Raw genomic sequence first — 19,690 nt, forward strand, 5'->3', positions numbered from 1 at the left:
AAGCCACAACCTCCCACCTGGCCCAGTGACATCACAGGATATGCCTGCAGGGCAGGTGCTACTGTTTATTGAGCTCAAACACCCTCAGGTTTGACAGCAACCACCTGACTGCCACCTGCTGCAGATGAAGAGGTGGCCTCAGCTCAGAGTCAAAGCCAGGAGTACAGCTGGGATGGATGCAAGCAAGAGTCCAGGTCCACGGAGGGGGCACGCCCCAGAGAAGGCCTCTGCACAGAGAGGGGTGACTCAGACCCCCTCTGCCCTCTGCCTTCCCCCCACCCTCCCTGGACTCTGCCCAGGCCACCTGGCCCACCTCGGGAGCGGAGGTCCAGGACAAGGTAGCCATTGGGGATGCCACCCTGGAGCCCCAGCCCTAGCCTGTCCAGGTCCTCCTGCCGCTGCTGTGAGATCCAGTCCTGCACTGGGCTATCCTCTTCCTCAGCCTTCAAGTCCCTGACGTGTGGCCCCAGAAGTTTCTGTACTTCAGACACGGTCAGACCCTACCAGACCATCAGGCATTCATCAGAGTCTTCAGGCCCCAGAAGATGGGGTGCCACTGTACCTACACCACCCACGCCTCCACCCATAGCTGCCTGCTGACCTCAGCCTGTACAGACTTGGCTCTCAGACAGGCTGGCCCTGGCATGTTGATTGCCCAGCCGGAGGTCGCACCCCACTGTCCCGTCCCTACCTACCACCACAGCCTCAACCCGTAGCTTCTTGAATGTGGCCATGTCTATGGTCATATTCTGCAGGATGAGTGTCCTCAGGTCCTCCATGGGAGCCCCACCTGTGCAGGAAGGACCCCCAACTTGAGGCCATATGACATACCCCAGCCCCACCCTCTGCTACAGGCTACAGAAAGTCTACCTTCTTACAGACTCCTTCTTCCCGAGGAGTCCTGGTCCCGGATTTGCCTGGTAGCCACCTAACCCTCTAACCAAAAAGGGCCAGAGCTCCCACCAGAGTCAGAGCTCACCGTCTTAAGTACACATCCTTGGAGGAGTGGGGGACAGGATATGGGGGACTGCCCATTCACGCCTACAGAGGGCATTCAGGGAGGCCCTTGACTGGCCACTGCAAATAGGGGTCTTGCCTGCCCCTTGCTCTGCCCACCTGACAGGGTGCCCTAGCTCACCCAGGAAAGCCCGGATCCTTCCAAGGTACTCAGGCTGGCTTATATTCCTGAAGGTCACGCAGGCCTTGGAGTAGAGGACATGTAGCTGCCTAGGGCCACATGAGTCCAGGTCCTGGGGTCTGATGGCCCTGGGGACAGTGTGGGGCCAGGCAGTGAGTGGGGACCACAGCATGCCCACCCTGCCCTGCAGAGGACTGTGACTCACCACATGACCCTGGAGGGCACAGAGTGCAGCTGCTCAGCACTGAGGAAGCACAGGTAGGAAGGATGGAAGCCAGCCAGGCTACCCATGGTGTCCTGGTCCAACTGGCCACCTCCCAGCACATAGTGGGCAATCAGGGCAGTCACCTGTGGGAGGAGGTTGTTGAGGTGCCTTGGAGCAGGGGGAGATGGACCCCTACCAGCCAGCAAACTTTAAGCTGTCCTCCCAGGCTGAACAGTACTGTGCTGTGTTCCCCCAGGTCAGAGTCCAGAGTCCCCTGATGCCCCCGTCATCAGGCCACAAAGTCCCATGCCGATGCCCCTCAGGCAGGTGGTCACCTGCTTGTCCATTTTTTGCCCTTTGCTGACATTGAGTAGGGCTTTCACAGTCTCCAGGGAGGTCAGGTTCCACTTGTGGATGTCCTCGGGGCTGACGTAGCGGAAGAAGTAGCCCAGGCGCTGGACCAGGGACTCAGGGTAGCCTTGTGGGTAGGTCTGTGAAGAAGGTGACCATGAAGGCCAGGGCCACTCCCTGGGTGAGGCCAGCAGGCAGTAGCATGTGGCATCAACTACCTGGTCTAGCCTGCACTTGAGGGTGTGGATCTGCTGGTAGGTGAAGGGGATCGCATTCACAAGCTCCATGTGGGTAGACAGCAGGGCACCGTCCACACAGGCCTCCAGTTCCCACTCTTCATAGAAGATGAGGTTTTCATCCACCACCTGGGGCTTCCGGCCAGGGGGACAGGGCTTCTGCTTCTGGGGGCAGGTCCTCTCTGCAGGGGAAGGCTAGTCAGGGGCCATCGGCAACCCCTCCTTCCTCCCATGTTGTCTGGGAGACTTGGGGGCTCAGTTTACCCACAGGAGAAATGGGGCAGCTCCATCCCCTCTGAGTTTATGAGGGAACCAGCTGAGGAGCCAGGAAGGGTCGTGGGCCGGGGGAGGGGGACCAGTGAGACACCAACCCTGGGATCCTGCCTCAGCCTGATGCCCAACGGGCAGGGCAGGGGCTCACCCTGTGTGTCCCGCCGGAGCCTCATGAGGGTGGCAGGAAGCTCTGGCCTCCGCCAGGATGGGCCCCTGGAATGGCGCAGCAGCCAAGCCGCCAGGACATCCTGAGGACAGAGTGGGTGGCTGAGCCTCATAGCCCAGAGGCTTTGCAGCAGGGGGCCGGGGTCTCACCTTGGGGATGTCCTGGATGATGGGCTGGTCCAACACAGCTAGCAGGCCCTGCAGAGCGTCCAGCGTTGAGACTGACCACCTCGACGGGGGCCTGTCCAGATACAGGGGGCCGTCCAGAATTAATAGGGGACAGAAGCAATCCCAGCACTGCCCTGGACAGATATTGTGATGGGGACCCTGCGGGGACGCTGACAGAGTATGATGGACGGCTGGCCCTGGCACCCAGCACAGCTGTGGCTACCCATTGTGCACTCACCAGCCACTTACCCATAGGGGGGTCCTCCACCTTGCAGAACCACTCTGGCTGCCTCCTGCTGGCCCTGGTCCAGGGGCCCTGGGCAGCCTGCCAGCCGGGGGAGGAGGACTGGAGCTGAGTGCACCACGAAGCGCCCAGGCAGGTCACAGGCCAGGGCTCCCAGAGCCCTCACGTCCTCCTTGAGCACCCTGGAGCCACGCACGCCCTGCATATGCAGGGGCCTCAGTGCCTTGGGGAATGGCCGAGCCCCCCTCACTGCCTGCAGCCCCCACCCTGTCCCAAACCTGGCAGGCTAGGGTTGCGAGCAGCAGCCGCCGCCGCTCCGAAGCTCTCGGTGGGAACACGTTGGCCTTGGTGATGTGGGAGAAGAGGCGTGCACAGGCCTGGGACCCCGGGGTTGGCGCTGGACTGCACAGAGGGTCTGGGTCAGGCACCCTGAGCACTAGGCCTCCTGCGGGCCCCCTGGTGAGCCAAGTCCCTGCCAAGTCCCTGCACTTTGAGGTCCCTGGGCACAGAGGTGCGGCCAAGCCCAGGAACAGGCCCTACTTGAGGAAGGGCGCCATGTCCAGTGAGGAAAGCATCCAGGTCCTTGGGGATGAGGTGCTGGGAAAGGCAACCTGCCAGGCAGCTCAGCCACCAGGGACAGGGACATCTGGCTCAGAAGGCTCTGGCAGCAGCATCCCAATAGGCCCAGGGGAACATGTGGGGACTGACCTGACCATCTTGAGTGCCACATTCTTCTGCTCCGTGGCCAGGACCCCTCCTGGGCGTGTTCCACACGGCAGGCCAGGAAGCCAGGGAGGAGGCCTGGGGCAAGGCTGGCTGGGCCAGCAGTGTGCACCCCCTCCCCCAGTAACCCTCCTCCTGCAGCGTTCCCCTGGGCTCCTCACCCAGGTGACACTCAGAAGGGCAAGGAGTCACTCCCCTGGGAGTCAATGCCCCTCTACCCCTGAGCCTCCAGGCAGGGAGGGGCACAGAGAGATTCAGGCTCTCCCCAGGGACGTGGGGGTGGAACAGGGAGTAGACAGAGAGGATGTGGGGATGAAGGCAAGGCTGAGAACAAACTGTGGCTGGCACCTGGCCACCAGTAAGGGCACCAAGCCCTCAAAGGCTGCAGGGTCAAGACCTACCTGGTAGAGTTGCTGGTGTTGACCAAGCCTGGGTCCAGGAGCACAGCCTGGGGGACAAGGCCAGGCTGACGGCTCCCCCAGGCCTGTGCCTCTCTGGCCCCGCTCCACCTTTGCCTGGTACCCACAGCTCCCTCCTCCAGGGCATGGGGGAGAACAGCTGTCACCCACCTCCACCCATGACCCGGAGCCCTGCCCTTCTCCCACCAGCCCCTCACCTGTCCCATCTCTGTAACCTGAGTCCTTAGAGGTTGCAGCCACCCTGTGAGGTACAGGGCATGAGGTTGGCGGGGAGGGCTGGGGGCTTCTCAGGTAGACCCCAACCTGGGAAGGGAGGAGGTCTCTCCCCTTCCCACCTCTTCTCAGTCCCACCCAGCACAGCCTACAGGACATGGGGACAAAGTTGAGGCCCCTGCACCACAAGGTGCCATAGCGCAGGCTGCCAGGCAGGGATCTGAGCTGCACAGAGAGCCAGGGCTTCCCGCGTCCTTTCCCTGGCAGGACACTTCTTCTCCTGGGCACCAGGTCATGCTCAGCCCCAGCCCCACCAGGACGCAGGCCTCCTGCCCACAATGGGGGAGAAGGCACAGGGCAGTGGGGCTTCCCCAAGGTTCTGACCCATGAAGAGCCCAGGGCTGCCCTCCACCTCTCCCTGGCAACCCACAGCCCACCACTGGACTCACCCAGGCTGAGGAGCAGCAGCAGAAGCCTGCCATGGGTGGCAGGCTCACAAGACCCCAGGAAGTGTTGAGCTGTGGGCAAGGCCATGTCCTATGGACGACAGTGCCTCTGATGTTCCCACCCGATCCCCACCAGGCAAGTGAGGGGCCTTTGGGCCAGGAGAGCTCTGGCTGAGCCTGTTGGGCACAGGCAGGAGCGTCTATGCCACTGGCCCTGCTCTCAGACTGGCCCGCCCCTCAGGAAGCCAGCCCTCCTACAGGGAGGGGAGCTGGAGCTGAGTCAGCCTGGCCCCCAGCAGAGAGCTGGGCTTTTCCAGGACCCTTGGGTGGGGCCTAGCCACGGAGAGAGTGTGGCCTCACTGTGATACCTTGATAACAATTGTTCCTTTATGCCCAGTGGATCTGGGGACTGAGCAGACCACAAGCTCCTTGGAGCGGAGTGTGAGGCTGATGTAGCCGTGCGTGATGGGGCAAGGCCAGCCCACCCCACAACAGCCAAGAGCTCCCAGCAGGGCACTGAGAGGCTGCAGGACATGGTTCTGGCTTTCCTGACCTACAGTGCAGCCCAGCCCGAGGTCTGGCCCTCATGTGATGGAAAAGGAAGGCAGATCCCCCTCGTTGCTGAGGCCAGGCCTCAATGAGTACTCTGAAGGAGACTGTGGGTAGGGGTGGTCTTCAGCCAGGGCCATCCCGTCCTGCTCCCAGCACAGAGATGACCCCTGAGGACAGCAGGAGAGGGAAGTTCTTACAGCTCTCCTTATGCAGCAGGGTGCAGGAAGGGGGAACCCATGGAGGGCAGGGCAGGCCGGCTGGAGGGGCCAGTGCAGGTGCCCTGCCTGACCTCCTCCTGGCACACCCACTCCCACACATACACATTGGAATGTGCATGACCCAGGCCCTGTCTCCCACCCCACGTGGACCAGGCCCCCACCAGCCCCTTGTGAGCCTGGATACTGAGCTTAGCCCCAGGAATTGTAGCTCCTGGAAAACCCCCACCCGTTGTCTTGAGATTCCCAGGTAAATGGGATACTGTCCCAGAGGGGCCCGCAGCCCCACCCTAGGGGAAGAACAGGGCTGGAGTGGGCCCTCACTGTGCCCCGCTCCTCGGTGCTCCTTTCACTTGCAGACAGGCACCTAAGCTCTTGTCTGACTGGCCTGCTGTGCTGCCTGTCTCCACCCCGAGTCTCCTCCAATGCCCATCCCTCGCCCCAGGGAAGACCTGCCTGGGGCAGACCCTGCTCCATAGGCTGAAACACCACCACAGGCTTCTGCAGGCCCCGGGCAGGGAGGACGGCAAGGGAGAGGTGGGAGTGGGCAAAGAGTATGCAGGGAACAGGGTGTGGACCACTCTCTAGGCGTGGGCAATGCTGGACAGTCTGCTTAAGGAAGTTCTGGGAACGTGGGAGCCAGCCTAGGTGGGGTGCCTCCAGTTCCCACCTCTGGCCACCGCTGGGTGTAGTGTCCTAATGCACGTCCCTTACAACCCCAGGCCCTGAGGCTCTGAGTGGTCCCTCCCCAGGGCCGAATGGGCCCTTCCCAAGGTGATGCTGAGGATCCAGGTGAGTGGCAAGCCTCAGCCCCTCTGCCTCCCTTTCCCCACCTGGGAAGTGGGGAGTGGAGAAGCTGGACAGTGTCCCAGGCTGTCAAGGGAACAAATGAGGCTTGGCGGCCTGGCGGCTGGGAGAGGCGCTGCTCATGCCATAGGAATGTGCGGGTGGAGACCCTGCCAAGGAGCCAGCCAGACTGCACAGGTCAGACCCTGGCCACCTGGGGAGGAGGACTGCTCCCTTGCTCGGTGGGTGGGGTGGAAGTACCAGGCCCCAGCTCCAAGGAGTCTTGTGTTTCCATTTTTCAGGGGATGGAACTGAGACAGAGAGTGGCCAAAGTCATAGGTCAAGCCAAGGGCTGGACTCCCAGCCAGAGCCTCAGTGGGCCTCTGCAGGCCACACTGCCAGGTCACAGCTCCAGGGACCTGCTGGCTCCTTTCACATGTGCTCCTGACTCAGGCAACATGAAGAGGAGAAACTATGGCAAGGAACAGTAAGCAGGGACTACAGGAGGTGAATCCACCAGGGCCCTGTGCTCCAAAATGGCAGGGCCACTGGAATCAACCTGCCCGGCCACTGGCCTTTCCTTCCTGGCCTTGGACCACAGCCTTAGTGGAGTGACCTTGCGGCCAAAGGCCCTCACCTCCAACCAGCCCCTCGGATGGCTCTGTGATGCTGATTCCCAGTGTGGAATCTGTCCTTGCTTTCCATAGCTGCAGAAGGGACTTTGGGTGGCTCTGAGGTGCAATACCTGCCAGCATGCAACCCCCTGGCTCCCACCCCAGCACCAAGAACAAAAACCAACATAAACCCGGAAAGGCTTCTGTTTGCTGGACTGAGAATGCCCTGCGTCCATCTCTGACCTTTTCCTGAGAGTGGGTGCTGTTCTGTACAGTTGAACCCAGTGCTAATTAGTGCAGAATTCAACAAGGCTGCCAGTTGCTATACCAGTTTACAAAAGTCAACAGAGAAGTGCTTTCTAAAACATCCTTTCCATCTGGAAAGTGCTAGAGGAAGTACATGTGAGATACAGGGAAGTCCACACTTTAATTGATGAACTCAACATATACAAATGGAGGGTCTGGGGCTGTAGCTCAGCAATAGAGCACTTGACTAGCACGTGTGAGGCACTGGGTTCAATCCTCAGCACCACATAAAAATAAATAAATAAAATAAAGGTATTGTGTCCAGCTCCAACTAAAATATATACATATATATACACGTATACATATATATACATACATATATATATATATATATATATACACACATACATTTATACACACACACACATGTATATATATGAATACCAATGGAATACAAACTGCAACTTAGGCCTGCTTGAGAGGAGAATGGATCATTTGGAGGATAACATTTATCTCAAATGAGGCACAAAGTTAGTTTCCTGTCATCATAATCAGTTACAGATACTTAATCAGATTGTTAGTGCGGATGCTCCACCATCTGGGAGGTGCTTTCCTGAGGCCACTGTAAAACAACCCTGCTTCACGGGTAATAAGAAAATCGCTTATTCCAAGCCCACTATGAGTAACTATGACCCAGGAGCACAGATTTAGGTTACCCTGAAGGATATTTTCAACTGGGGAAGGGGTCACATGAACTTATATAGTCACAGGAGGAAAGAAAGTCAAGAATCCACGGGTTTACAGGGGCAGTGTCCAGTTGGCGGCTACAGAAGGGACTTTGTGTGGCTCCAAGGTCCCAAAGGTGGGGAGTCCCTGCTGCAGAATTCAGATGTCATTTTCATCTCATCTTCATCCCAGTCTCAGCACCAGCTGGTAGACACTGGAGGTGTCAGGGTTTGGGCATGTTCCCAGAGTTTCAAGGGGAATTCAGAAGGTGTCAGTTTTGGTTGACAGTAAATGGCTGTTAAAAAGGGCTAAGGACAGTCCAAGATAACTTTGGCTCTTGATTTGTGTGTGTGTGTGTGTATTTTGCTGGGGATGGAGCCCAGGGCCTCACACATGCTAGGCAAGCCTCTACCATCTAGCCAAACCCCAGCCTTTTTAAATGTCATTTTGATACAGGGTCTCACTAAGTGGCCCAGACTGGTCTAACTTGCCATGCTACTGCCTCAGCAACTTAACAAGAAGGAGGAGGAGGAGGAATGAGAGGGGAGGAGAAGGAGAAAGAAGCAAGGCAGAGGAGAAGGAAGAGAGCAGGAGAGGGAAGAGAAGAGGAGGAGGGGAAGAGCAGCAGCAGCACCCACTGCAAGTGTGGTTGGTAATGGAGACTGGGCTCCTGTTTCAACTATGGCTGCACAGGAAGTAGCTGACACCAGCCGCTTGGGATTCAAGCAGCATTAGCTATTAAAGTGATGGTAATGAAGTGTATGCCTTGCTCAAGAGCCATTTCCCTGTGACTTTGGGATGAATTCTCTAGGAAGCACCTCTGAGTTCCCAGCAGATGTTGGACCCCAAAGCCACATGTGCTGAACAGCCAAGACAGGTTCTTCCTCCCTGAAGGACACCCGGGCCATCATCCCCTGATGACCTGTCTGAGTGGGGGCAGGTTGGGACAGTCAGCATCTACCCCTGACCAAGTTCTCACAGCAGGACCAAGCACGATGGTGAGAAGCCACGGCCAGCCATAGGCACTTGAGGTTCTCACAGACTCTGCCAGTCCAGCTCGTGTTTCTGCTCCCACATGGTTTCTAAACCATGGTCAGTTTGGGCGCCTGTTAGCACAGTCCTCTCAGACTGAGTGGGTCTTGCTGAACATGCAGATCCTCCTGCCTGCAGCTGTAGTTCTCTGCCGCCTTTGCTTGGGGCTGGTTTCCAGTGCCCAGCTCAGCCTCCAGGGCATGACTCCTCAGATCAGCAGTAGCATCTGTCCACTCAGCAAGAGCCCCGGGAAACGACTTCCAGCCATTCTCTTGCTCTGATGGACTATCGTAGTTCTCAGTTCTTCTCTCTCAGAACACCTTTGCGCTGAAAGGCCGGTAGCCTTAGACTTGCTTCCTCTGCTTCCTCTGCTGCAGCCTCCCACTGAGCCACCCACAGTAAAGGGCTTTCTTTGCTTGGCTGACAAACGAGCCACAGGGAAACATCACTGGCTGGAAGCCTCGTCCCCTCTCTTCCTCTGTGTGAACGTGCTCTGCTGCAATGAGATCTTCTACTCAAATTTCCGAGTTTCCCTACCTTTGCTTTCCTGTGCTAGGCACATTCCTGTGATGACTGCTGTCTGGTGACGTGGACACTGCTGTCATCACACCCCAAACACACTGCTTTGCCCTCTGAGTTTTATTCGCTTTACTGTTGGCAATGGGGATGGAACCCAAGGGTGCTCTACCACTGAGCCACAACCCAGCCCCTCCCCAGCCCTTTTTACTTTTTATTTAGAGACAGGGCCTTGCTAAGTTGCTTAGGGTCTCAATAAACTGCTGAGTCTGGCCTTGAGCTTGCAATCCTCCAGCCTCAGCCTCCCAAGCTGCTGGGAATACAGGTGTGGCCACTGTGCCCAGCCTCCCATGTAATCTTTTTTTATTTTTGTAGTTGTAGATAGACAGAATGCCTTTATTTTATTTGTATATGGTGCTAAGGATGGAACCCAGTGCCTCATGTATGCTAGGCAAGCACTCTACCCCTGAGCCACAGCCTCAGCCCTTCCCACGTAATCTTTTGCTATTGATTGATTGTTGAACATTCAATAAATCCAACCCTCTTGAGCTTGGGGACTTGCTTTGCAGAGCAGCATGTGGTCTGTCTTGCCCGCACTCTACCAGTGGCACAACCTGCGCCTGGGCGGGACTCTGCCCCCAATCACCCTAGCACTCGCTGAGGGAGGGGTGCTGTGATGCACCGTGACCAGAGTCAGGTGCGCCCCCTCCTGTGTGCTGCTATCAGGTGGCCAGCTGTGATTCTCTTCCCAGAGGGCTGACACCTCCATCTTCACCAGAAGCGCTTCTTGACCCCTGGCCTGAAGTCAGTCTGTCTGGAGTCAGTGCAGTCACAATGCTGCCTCCTCTCTGTTTGCCTGGTGGATCGTACATTTTTTTTTCCTTTACTTTTTTTTTTTTTTTCAGTACTGAGGATTGAACCCAGGGCCTTGTTCATGTGAGGCATTCTACCACCTGAGCTATATCCCTAGCCCCCCAGTTTTTACAATTTTAAATGGTTGAAAATCAGAAGAAGGCCAGGTGCAGTGGCACACACCTGGAATCCCAGAGGCTTGGGAGGCTGAGGCAGGAGGATTATGAGTTCAAAAATCAACCTCAGCAACTGAGTGAGGTATTAAGCAACTCAGAGAGACTCTGTCTCTACCTAAAATACAAAAAGGCTGGGGATATGGTTCAGTGGTTAAGTGCCCCTCAGTTCAATCCTTGGTACCAAAATAATAATAATAAAAAAGATGATATTTTGTAACACATGAAAGTTATGTGAATCCAGACCCAGTGGTGCACACCTGTAATCCCTGCTACTCAGGAGGCTGAGGCAGGAGGATTGCAAGTTCAAAGCCAGCCTCCTCAGCAATTTAGTGAGGTCCTAAGCAACTTAGAGAGACCCTATCTCAAAATGAAAAAAAGAAAAAGGGAGAGCTGGGGATGTGACTCAGTGCTTAAGTACCCCAAGATAAAGGAGATTAGGTGGGACTTCTAAGGAGTGGCAAAACACACCCAGGGGAAGCGGTGGCGGGCTCAGCTCTGTGGCGTTTGCTAAAATTCACACAACAGTGCTCTGCAAGGAGGGGAGCCTTCCTGCATGTAAGTCACATGTGCATGAGCCTAAGCCATGACGTGTACAAGCCTGGGGAGGCTGAGGCAAGAGGACAGCCTGAGCCCCAGAGGGCCCGGCCAGCCTGGGCAGCAGAATCAGACCCTCCTCTTCCTTGTTGAAAGTGGCCAGTATAGGACAATGACCCAGAACAAAGGGATGGAGAGAGGAGGACTAGGGGGTGCCAGGTGCATCGGGCTGACCTCCCATGACCCGGGCACAGGACCATGACTGTGGGTGATAGCAAGTAAGTAACTGTGTTTCAGAATGGCTGGGAGAGAAGGTTCAATGCCCCGACACAGAGAGATCAGTAGCCAATTGCCACCACTGAGCAGTGCCCTGTATACAAGTACTGAAATGCCAACTGTGCCCGTGAGCACACATGGACACCACACATTGATTTTAAAAATGCACACAGTCATGTAAAACTAAAAACAAATCAGAAAAACTAATGTGATTGAAACCAAGATACCAGTATCACCAAGTCAGGTACAGAATATTTCCAACAATGTGAAGATCCCTCCTGTTGTCACTTAGCCACGTCCTTCCCCCTTTTCACTAAGGTTTCATAGATCAACTGACACTTTCAATTGCTGAGTCATATTTTGTGGTATGAATGTATCTCAGTTTGTTCAACTTTTTTAAGGCATTTAAAAATCAGTTTTGGACTATTATAAAGAAATTGCTATGAATATTCATGTTCAGTTTTAAAAAATACATTAGGTAAAAACATTTCTTCCAGGGGCTGCAGTTGTAGCTCAGTGACAGAGCACTTGCCTAGCATGTGTGAGGAACTGGGTTCAATCCTTAGCATTACATAAAAATCAACAAATAATGGGCTGGGGATGTGGCTCAAGCAGTAGCGCGCTCACCTGACGGGCTATTTAAAAAAAAAATCAACAAATAAAATAAAGGCATTTGGTCCATCTACAATTACAAAAAAAAAGTTTCTTTTAAAGCATTTATTTGAATGGGAAATACAGAAATGAAAATTTTAAAAATCATGTTGTACACCTCAAATATATATAATTCGTATTTGTCAATTACATCAACAAGACTGAAAAAAATTTTAAGATGACAACAGAAAGAAATAAAAATTATCTAAGTAGAACAAGAAAAAAGCAAAAGGAAAGAAAAAAGATAGTACAGAGGGCAACTAGTAGCTTTGAGTAGTTACATAGTATAAAAAAGAGGTCAAGGACTTGAGATGCTACCTCAGGAAACTCGACTACAGAAGCTCAAAGTATAAGAAATGACACAGGTGAATGCAGAGACAAGGGACAGGGCCACCACTGGGGCTGTGCCTGTTGGCCCAGTCACTTGGCTGAGGCAGGAGAATCCTAAGTTTGAGGCCAGCCTGGGCTGCTTATGCCAGAGGAAGCAAAGCAGGACGAACAGCAAGGGCCAGCCCCACAGGACAGGGACCCCCAACTAGGCCCAGCCTGTTCTTGCGACTAAAAGGTTCAGGGGTCACTCCAGTTGAACTGGGCTGATTGGGCTGTGCAAAATAACCACACAAGAGACTCAAATACCTTTTTCTTTGGGGTCACTGTGACAGCTCCTCTGACCTTAAGGGTCCATAGGAAGAGAGAGAGAGAAAACACACACATACACACACACTGACCACTTTTATTTATTGAGGAGAAGCTATTCAAATGAGGCAAGGGGTCAGGTTTCAGGGGCTGAGTCTATCTTCATGATGTTCACTGTCAGCAGGTTGACTGACATCTGGGTAGGCCACACCCAAGGGCACAGTAAGAGGAGGGGACACACACAAGGCACTTCCATGGAAGATTCTATCCTAAACAGGGCAAGGGGTTATATTACAAAGTAACAGGTGAGTGTAGCTTCACCCATGGGGCTGTAGCAAGACAAGCCTGGGCAGGAAGACACAAGTCACTTGAACCCTAGAAGAGCTAGGCAGTCTAGCAGCATGGGTGCCTGACACCACATTGCCCAGCAGGGGAGTGTGACTTAGTCACGTGCAAGGTTGGTCTCCCACACCAGCCTCCCCAACGAGGCCAGCAAATGCTCATGTAAACATGGCAGGCGGGCTGGGGATGTGGCTCAAGCGGTAGCGCGCTCGCCTGGCATGCGTGCGGCCCAGGTTCGATCCTCAGCACCACGTACAAACAAAGATATTGTGTCCACCGAGAACTAAAAAAAATATATTAAAAAGATTCTCTCTCACTCTCTCTTTAAAAAAAAATAACAAAAACATGGCAGGCAGTGGCAATGCGCTCCACTGCAGGTGGCCTCATGCCTGTGACCTCCAGGACTCTGAGTTATGTGCTGTAAGTAGATGTATTTACCGCACATCAATCGTACCGCAGTAAAACTGAACACCCACTGCTAGCGCAGGAGCTGGGGTGTAGCTCAGTGGTAGAGCACTTGCTTAGTATGTAGGAGACCCAGGGTTCAATCCCCAGCACAGCCGGTCTCCAGCCCTGGTGGATGGGTGGTGCGTGGTGACTTCCCCCACCCAGAGCAGCTGGCCTCCTGTGAATCCCTCATTCCCGAGCTGGCTGCCGGCTTGGCCCCCAGGCTACAGCTGGCCTTTCCACTCTTCAGGAAGCAAAATGACTTTGGGGTTGTTTATTCTGCACATTAAACAGATCACCTTCCTCCTCTGGTTGTGGAAACAAAGGCAGAGTCTGACCCTCTGCAGGTCCTCCAGCAGCCAGGACCTGGGTAAACTGTTACTCAGCTTTGCTGGTGAGGGCACCTCTGACGTGCTGGGGTCACCATGGAGGGTGGCAGGCAGCCAGCTCCCTGGCAGGACCCACATTCTTGGAGGCTTCTGCTCTGGCCTCCAAATATTATCTTCAAAACCAGGAAGGCAGCAAGATCCTGCTGGCCTGGGGTTGGGCCTCTGGGGGTCCCTGGCCCACAAGGAACCTTGGGGTTTTCTTTCTTTCCGAGGGAGCTCCCAGGGCACCCAGCCCCTCAGTGGCCATCCCCACCCTCAGGGTTGGCTCCTCGGCCACTTGCTGCTCCCAGCCCCACTGAACTGCACTGAGCACCACCCCCACCCACCCATCTTCTCAGGGCCCCCAGGGTGGCCATGCCGAGGGAGGTGAGAGGCTCCCACTGATGAGAAGCACAGGGGTGCCATTGGAGACAGGGCAGTGGTTCCAGCACCCCCTTATCCTTCTGCTAGCCCTGCAGTCCAGGTGAGGCTCTGAGAGTCTCTGGGCTCCCGTCTCAGCAGAGGGACACCAGGGCAGCTGGGACACCAAGTGGTGCAGCCCAGGCAAGGCCAAGTGGTGCCCCGGTGAGGGAGGCAGACAGAGGGGAGCAGCTTGGACTCCCCACCAGACACCTCTCCCAGAACCTGTGGCCTGCTGGTGGCCCATGTGGCTGGAGCTGCTCTCTCCTCTCCCAGGAATGGGGGCAAGGCCCTCTCGAGCAGGGGGAGGGGGACAAGCCACATGCAGCAGGGACAGCAGCACAACCCCTGCTTCTCCTGGACCTCCCACTGGCCATGCTGCTGCCCCTTTGGTGGCCACCCTCCCAACAGGCATGTGCTGAACCCTGCACCTTGGTCCTGCAGAGCTGCCTTTGCCCCCAGGCCCACCTTTCATCAGGACCGTGGGTGTCTAGGGAGGCAGGACCTACTCAATGTATGCAGAGAGAGAAGCTGAGGAGCGGGGCCCAGGCTTCCTCCTCTGTGCCAGTCTCCCTAGCAGTGACAGCCCCACAGATCCCCACTACCATGCCCACCACACCCCTTTCCAGCATCCATGGGAGTCGACCAAGCAGGGAACCAGCTGCCCCACATTCCACAGTCAGCAACTTGTGCGTGTTCAGAAAGCCCAAGGAGGGGTCGCACACCAGGCCTATCTGCCACTGCCCCTGAAATAGCACCCCAGTCAGCAGCACTCTGGAGGTCGGGGCATGCTGGCTGCCCTGGGACAGCCGCGCCAGTGCCGGGGCTCTTGCCAAGGAGCAGCCACAGCAGGCCTGCTCATTAGCTCTTAATTGTGGCCCGGGCCAGGCCTCCCAGGGCTGTTGCCAGGATTCCACCTGTTGACAAGATGTGGTGTCCCAGAGGGAAGCCACTCTGTGTCGATGGTGCCACTAATGATGCCCTGCCCAACGGCGATTCCCCTTTGCAGACACTTGTCCACGTGTCCTGGGAGGCCGAGCTGCACAGACGCTGGGGGGGAACAGGCGCACATCAGGCAACAGGGGAAAGGGCCCATCCAATGCCACCAGCCCCCCCAGTCTTCCAGATTTTGGGAAGGCGGCTGCCTGGCCCCCTCACGACACACACTATGGAAGGGCCCTCCCATGGAGCCTTCCCACCCTTCTGTCCCAACCACCAGCACAGGGTCTGGGCCCAAGATCTATGTGGAAGGGACAGCAGGGGACAAGTGTGGGGTGTCCCCATAACCACTGGGGACCTGACTCACCCAGAATATCCTCAGCATGAGTCGTGAGGAGATCCCCTCATTGGCCACCATGGGAGTCGGCTCTCTGTCACTTTAACAAAATCTCTGAGATAATCACCTAAAAAGAAAACAGGGACTGTTTTGGCTCACAGTCTTAAACAGTTCAGTCCACATGGCCCTATTGCTGGGGGCCTATGGTGTGTGGCACATTATGGTGGGAGGGCAGTGGACGGAGGCCACAGCTTACATGGCTGCCAGGAAGCAGAGAGAGGAGAAGGAGGCCTCCTCCCACCAGGTCCCACCACCTCCCAGCACCATGGGTTGGGGACTGGGCCTGTGACACATGGCAGACCAACAAAGCAGTCCCCGGCTTGCAAGGCTCCTGGAGCAGCTGGCAGGGAGCTGAGTCCCACAGGCAGGAGCAGCTTCACTGACCCAGACCCTGGAGATGCCTGGTGTCTTGCACAGGTGGCCACCCAGGCGGACACTCACAGCCCCTTTCTCCCTCCTTGCCTGTCCCCTGGGTCCCCAATCCAGCACCTCAGGGCACTCTTGCGGTGCCCCACAAGCTAGGCGGGGAGCTTTCATGGGCTTGGCTGCCTCCTGACCTGCGCAAGGTCTTCTCCTCTCCAAATTTTGGGGGACGGGGACTTCAACAGGGGAGTTCCTATTGAATGCTGGAGAAGGCGGTGCTGAAATTGGACACTGGGAAACCTACTGTTTACTTTGGAAAACACAGCTCCCCTTCTGCCCTTCCTGTCTCCCCTGCCCTGGCCAGCCTTCCCTCAGGGTCTTCTAAGCTGTCACAGAGGGCTAGGGATATGGCTCAGTGGTTAAGTGCCCCTGGGTTCAATCCCCAGCACAACACATGCACAAAAAAAAAGAGTATAAAATGTTTATGTAAAGGCTGGCATGTATGGGGCTGGGGTTGGGNAAAAAAAAAAAAAAAAGAGTAAGCTGTCACAGAGCCATCACCCTGAAAGACACCTGCCGGTCCTTGCCTCCACCCTGAGCCCCAGCTGGCCTAGAGCCCAGGGGTATTGGCTCCAGACCCTCCGGCAGTATCCTCCAGTTCCTCAGGAGCTGGCTGCATGGTAGTGTCCAGGGTGTATCTGCTGGAACCTGTGGGTGTGGGTTAGAAAAAGGGCCCATGCAAACAGGGACCTGAATCCATCTCTGACAGCAGGTGTTCTGATGAGAGAGAGGGGAGACAGAGGAAAGGAGTCATGCAGAGAGGCAGAGAAGGAGCCATGTGGCTACATCCTGGGACGCCTGGAGCCACCAGAGTGGGGAGAGGCAGGAAAGACCCTCCCTGGAGGTTGCAGAAGACCCGGCTTGCCCGCACCTGGCTCTCAGAACTCTGGTCTTCACAACTATGAGAGGATGAATCTCTACTGTTCTGAACACCAGTGTGTGGTCATTTATTGTTGCAGCCTTTGGACACTTACCCTGGGGAAGCACACCAACCCACAGGAGGGGCTGGGCAGTACTGGGAGCCCCAGCAGACACCGAGGGGCCTCACTGCTGGTGCTTCCTCCCACCCAACCAAGGCAGGTGTCCCCTTGCCACCTCCAGAGGGAGCCGCAGCCAGAGCACCAGGGCCAGCCCAGGAAGGGGTGCATGCCCGGGGTCCTCCCTCTGCCCTGACATGTGTCAACCCTGGAATCCCCAGGGTCTGGCTTAGGGACTTGCACAAAGCTCATGGTGAACACTCATTAATGATGATGATGAAACAGTTTGCAAAACAGGAGTCCAGGGACTCAGAGGCCTGATGCGGCACCAGGGTGCAGGGAGGAGAGGCAACCTAAGACCTGCAAGGAGTCACAAACCCACCGAGCAGCAGCAGAACCCAGCCTGGGGTGGGGGGGTCAGAAATACCTGGTCCTATTTTCTGAATCAGAAACTGGCTCTGAGCTGAGGATTTAGCCCAGCAGTAGAGCACCTGCCTAGCTTGTGTGAGGCCCTGGGTTTGACCCCTGTATTGCCAAACAAAAACAAACAAGAAACAACAACAAAAAAACTCAAACTGGCTATGTTGGCCATCCATATACTCCTTCAAGGGTGACAGGCTGGTGTCTTGAGACTGGACATCCTGGGAGTTACTTTGGAGTTGCCTCCAAATTGCATGCTTTCTTGATCAGCTTTATTGAAATATAAACTCACATACCATGCAATTAGCCTATTTAAAGTGCACAATTAGGGCTGGGGATGTGGCTCAAGCGGTAGCGCGCTCGCCTGGCATGCGTGCGGCCCGGGTTCGATCCTCAGCACCACATACAAACAAAGATGTTGTGTCCGCCAAATACTAAAAAATAAATATTAAAATTCTCTCTCTTACTCTCTCTTTAAAAAAAATAAATAAAAATAAAATGCACAATTAAGCCGGATGTGGTGGCATACACCTGTGATCCCAGAGACTCAGGAGGCTAAGGTAGGAGGATTGCAAGTTCAAGGCCAGTCTGGGCAACTTAGCAAGATCCTGTCTCAAAACAAAATTTTTATGTAGGGCTGAGGATATAGGTCAGTTGGTAGAGTGCTTGCCTTGCATGAACAAGGCCATGGGTTCAATCCCCAGCACAACACATGCACAAAAAAAAAGAGTATAAAATGTTTATGTAAAGGCTGGCATGTATGGGGCTGGGGTTGGGGCTGGGGCTGGGGCTCAGCGGTAGAGTGCTTGCCTAGCACATGCAAGGCCCTGGATTCGCTCCTCAGCACCACATAAAAATAAATAAATAAGGGCTCGGTTTGTGGCTCAGTGGTAGAATGCTCGCCTAGTATGCATGAGGCACTGGGTTTGATCCTCAGCACCAGATAAATGTAAAATAAAGATAATGTGTCCACCTAAAACTAAAAAATAAATTTAAAAAATAAATAAAATAAAGGTATTGTGTCCAAATACAACTAAAAAAATAAATATTTTTTTTTTAAAAGACTGGCATATGGCTCAGAGAAGGCGAGGACTCACACAACCTGCACCTTTTGGGACTGATCCTCTGTGGCCACAAGTTCTCATGGTTTGCCTATGCTGACGCACATCAGAACTTCCATCCTTCTCATGGCTTCATGCCATTCCATTGTCTGGAAGATCCCATCATCTGCAGGTGGCACCCCGATCACATCCACCTTTGTTCCATTTGTGTTTGACTTGGACTTGGGTCTGTGGGGAGGGGGAGATAGACTGAACCCTCCTTGAATTTCAACACATCAGACTCTCTCCTAGCACTGGGAGAAACCCCAAACAGACTACATAGCCCACACTCGTGCTAAGAGATCCTCAAATCTCAATGGCACCTGCCACTCACACTCCTGATCCATTCCAAGGCATTTCAGTGACACTTAGTTTGCATTCTCCTTCTCAAAATTGGAGGACTTCTTCAGACTTGGGGCCCAGGGTACCCAGGGACAAGTGTGGCCTGGAAGCCCACCTGAAAGCCTCTTGCTGCTGAGGAGAAAGCCCCACTGGGCTGGGGGAGCAGCTGTGGGGCTCAGGGAGGCCACCAGTCCTGGACCTGAAAGTGGAGTCGTAGACAGGCAATAGTTGCCAAGCAGAGCCCAGTGGGACAACTGTGGGACTCAGAATCCAGACCCCAGGAAGAAGGAAGAAATGTGGGATTACCAGGGATGATCTAGGGCCAAGCCTGCCATGGACCCACCAGGTCAGTCCAAGCATCTGGGGATAAGCCAGATCCAATGCCTGGAGTTTTCTGGAAAGTCCCAATAAAAACTGGTCACTAAATGTGTAACTGGACATGATATGGTTTATTAAGGCTTCACAATTGAGACCAGCGACCTATAAATCATTTTTTCTTTCTTTCCTTTTTGCAGTGCTGGAGATGGAATTCAGGGCGACCTGCTAGCCAAGTGCTCTACTCTCAGCTACACACTAGCACTCAGGCTAAAAATTCTTATGGAAAAGAAATGGGGTTTCCTCAGGTTGATCTCCAAAATACCAGTAACTGGGTCCTGGAGGTCTGTAGAATCAAACTGCTGGGAATCAAGCCACCAGAGCCCGAGGGAGGGACTACTGCTCCCTACCTGTGGATTTTCCGCACTGCCTGAATCTCAGTCAACAGAAGCTGGGCACATATTGTGTTTCTGGTGTCGCCTTGGTTCTTGAGCACATCAGTGAGCACAGCACACAGCAAGGCCGCGCCTCTGGGAACTCTCAGGCCCACACCTGGCTGGCAGGTAAGCAGAACATAAGTAGATAAATGAAGTGAGGAACCCCTCCAGTTCTTTGCGAAGCCAAAGAGACTATGGCGCCAGAGCTGCATTGTCCTTGATCTACATTGCCAAGAGCGCCGCAGCCAGAGAAGGCGCAGAGAATGGAAGCCTGGAACTTTGGGCTCTGAACATCCGCGAGCCAGGGCGCAAGAGCCGCTGCACTGGGCCCGCCAGCAGAGGGCGCGCACCGCCCGCCGCAGAACAGACA

At 55.0% G+C, this 19,690-nt stretch overlaps 1 protein-coding gene across 3 annotated transcripts; it reads right to left on the reverse strand.

Annotated features, from left to right (window-relative positions):
• Nucleotides 1-51: 51 nt before the first annotated feature.
• LOC107146764 (mesothelin-like) lies at nucleotides 52-19,591 on the reverse strand. 3 transcript variants are annotated; one of them, XM_048789430.1, is made up of 16 exons: nucleotides 19,294-19,591; nucleotides 18,235-18,415; nucleotides 15,277-15,373; nucleotides 4,120-4,163; nucleotides 3,905-3,951; nucleotides 3,059-3,182; nucleotides 2,786-2,979; nucleotides 2,519-2,609; nucleotides 2,352-2,451; nucleotides 1,913-2,112; nucleotides 1,679-1,834; nucleotides 1,344-1,486; nucleotides 1,139-1,266; nucleotides 696-790; nucleotides 314-500; nucleotides 52-227 (listed from the first exon to the last, which is right to left on the reverse strand). In XM_048789430.1, the coding sequence occupies exons 4-16, from the start codon at nucleotides 4,126-4,128 to the stop codon at nucleotides 139-141; spliced, it is 1,563 nt and encodes a 520-aa protein (XP_048645387.1). In that variant the 5' UTR covers nucleotides 4,129-4,163; nucleotides 15,277-15,373; nucleotides 18,235-18,415; nucleotides 19,294-19,591; the 3' UTR covers nucleotides 52-138. The 3 variants fall into 3 exon arrangements, with proteins under 3 accessions (XP_048645387.1, XP_015346479.1, XP_015346478.1); XM_015490993.2 differs by lacking the exon at nucleotides 18,235-18,415; XM_015490992.2 differs by lacking the exons at nucleotides 15,277-15,373; nucleotides 18,235-18,415; nucleotides 19,294-19,591 and adding an exon at nucleotides 4,585-4,812.
• Between the last annotated feature and the right edge of the window lie 99 nt (nucleotides 19,592-19,690).

This window comes from Marmota marmota, unplaced genomic scaffold, assembly GCF_001458135.2.
Source record: "Marmota marmota marmota unplaced genomic scaffold, marMar, whole genome shotgun sequence".
In the NCBI taxonomy this organism is placed as follows: domain Eukaryota; kingdom Metazoa; phylum Chordata; class Mammalia; order Rodentia; family Sciuridae; genus Marmota; species Marmota marmota.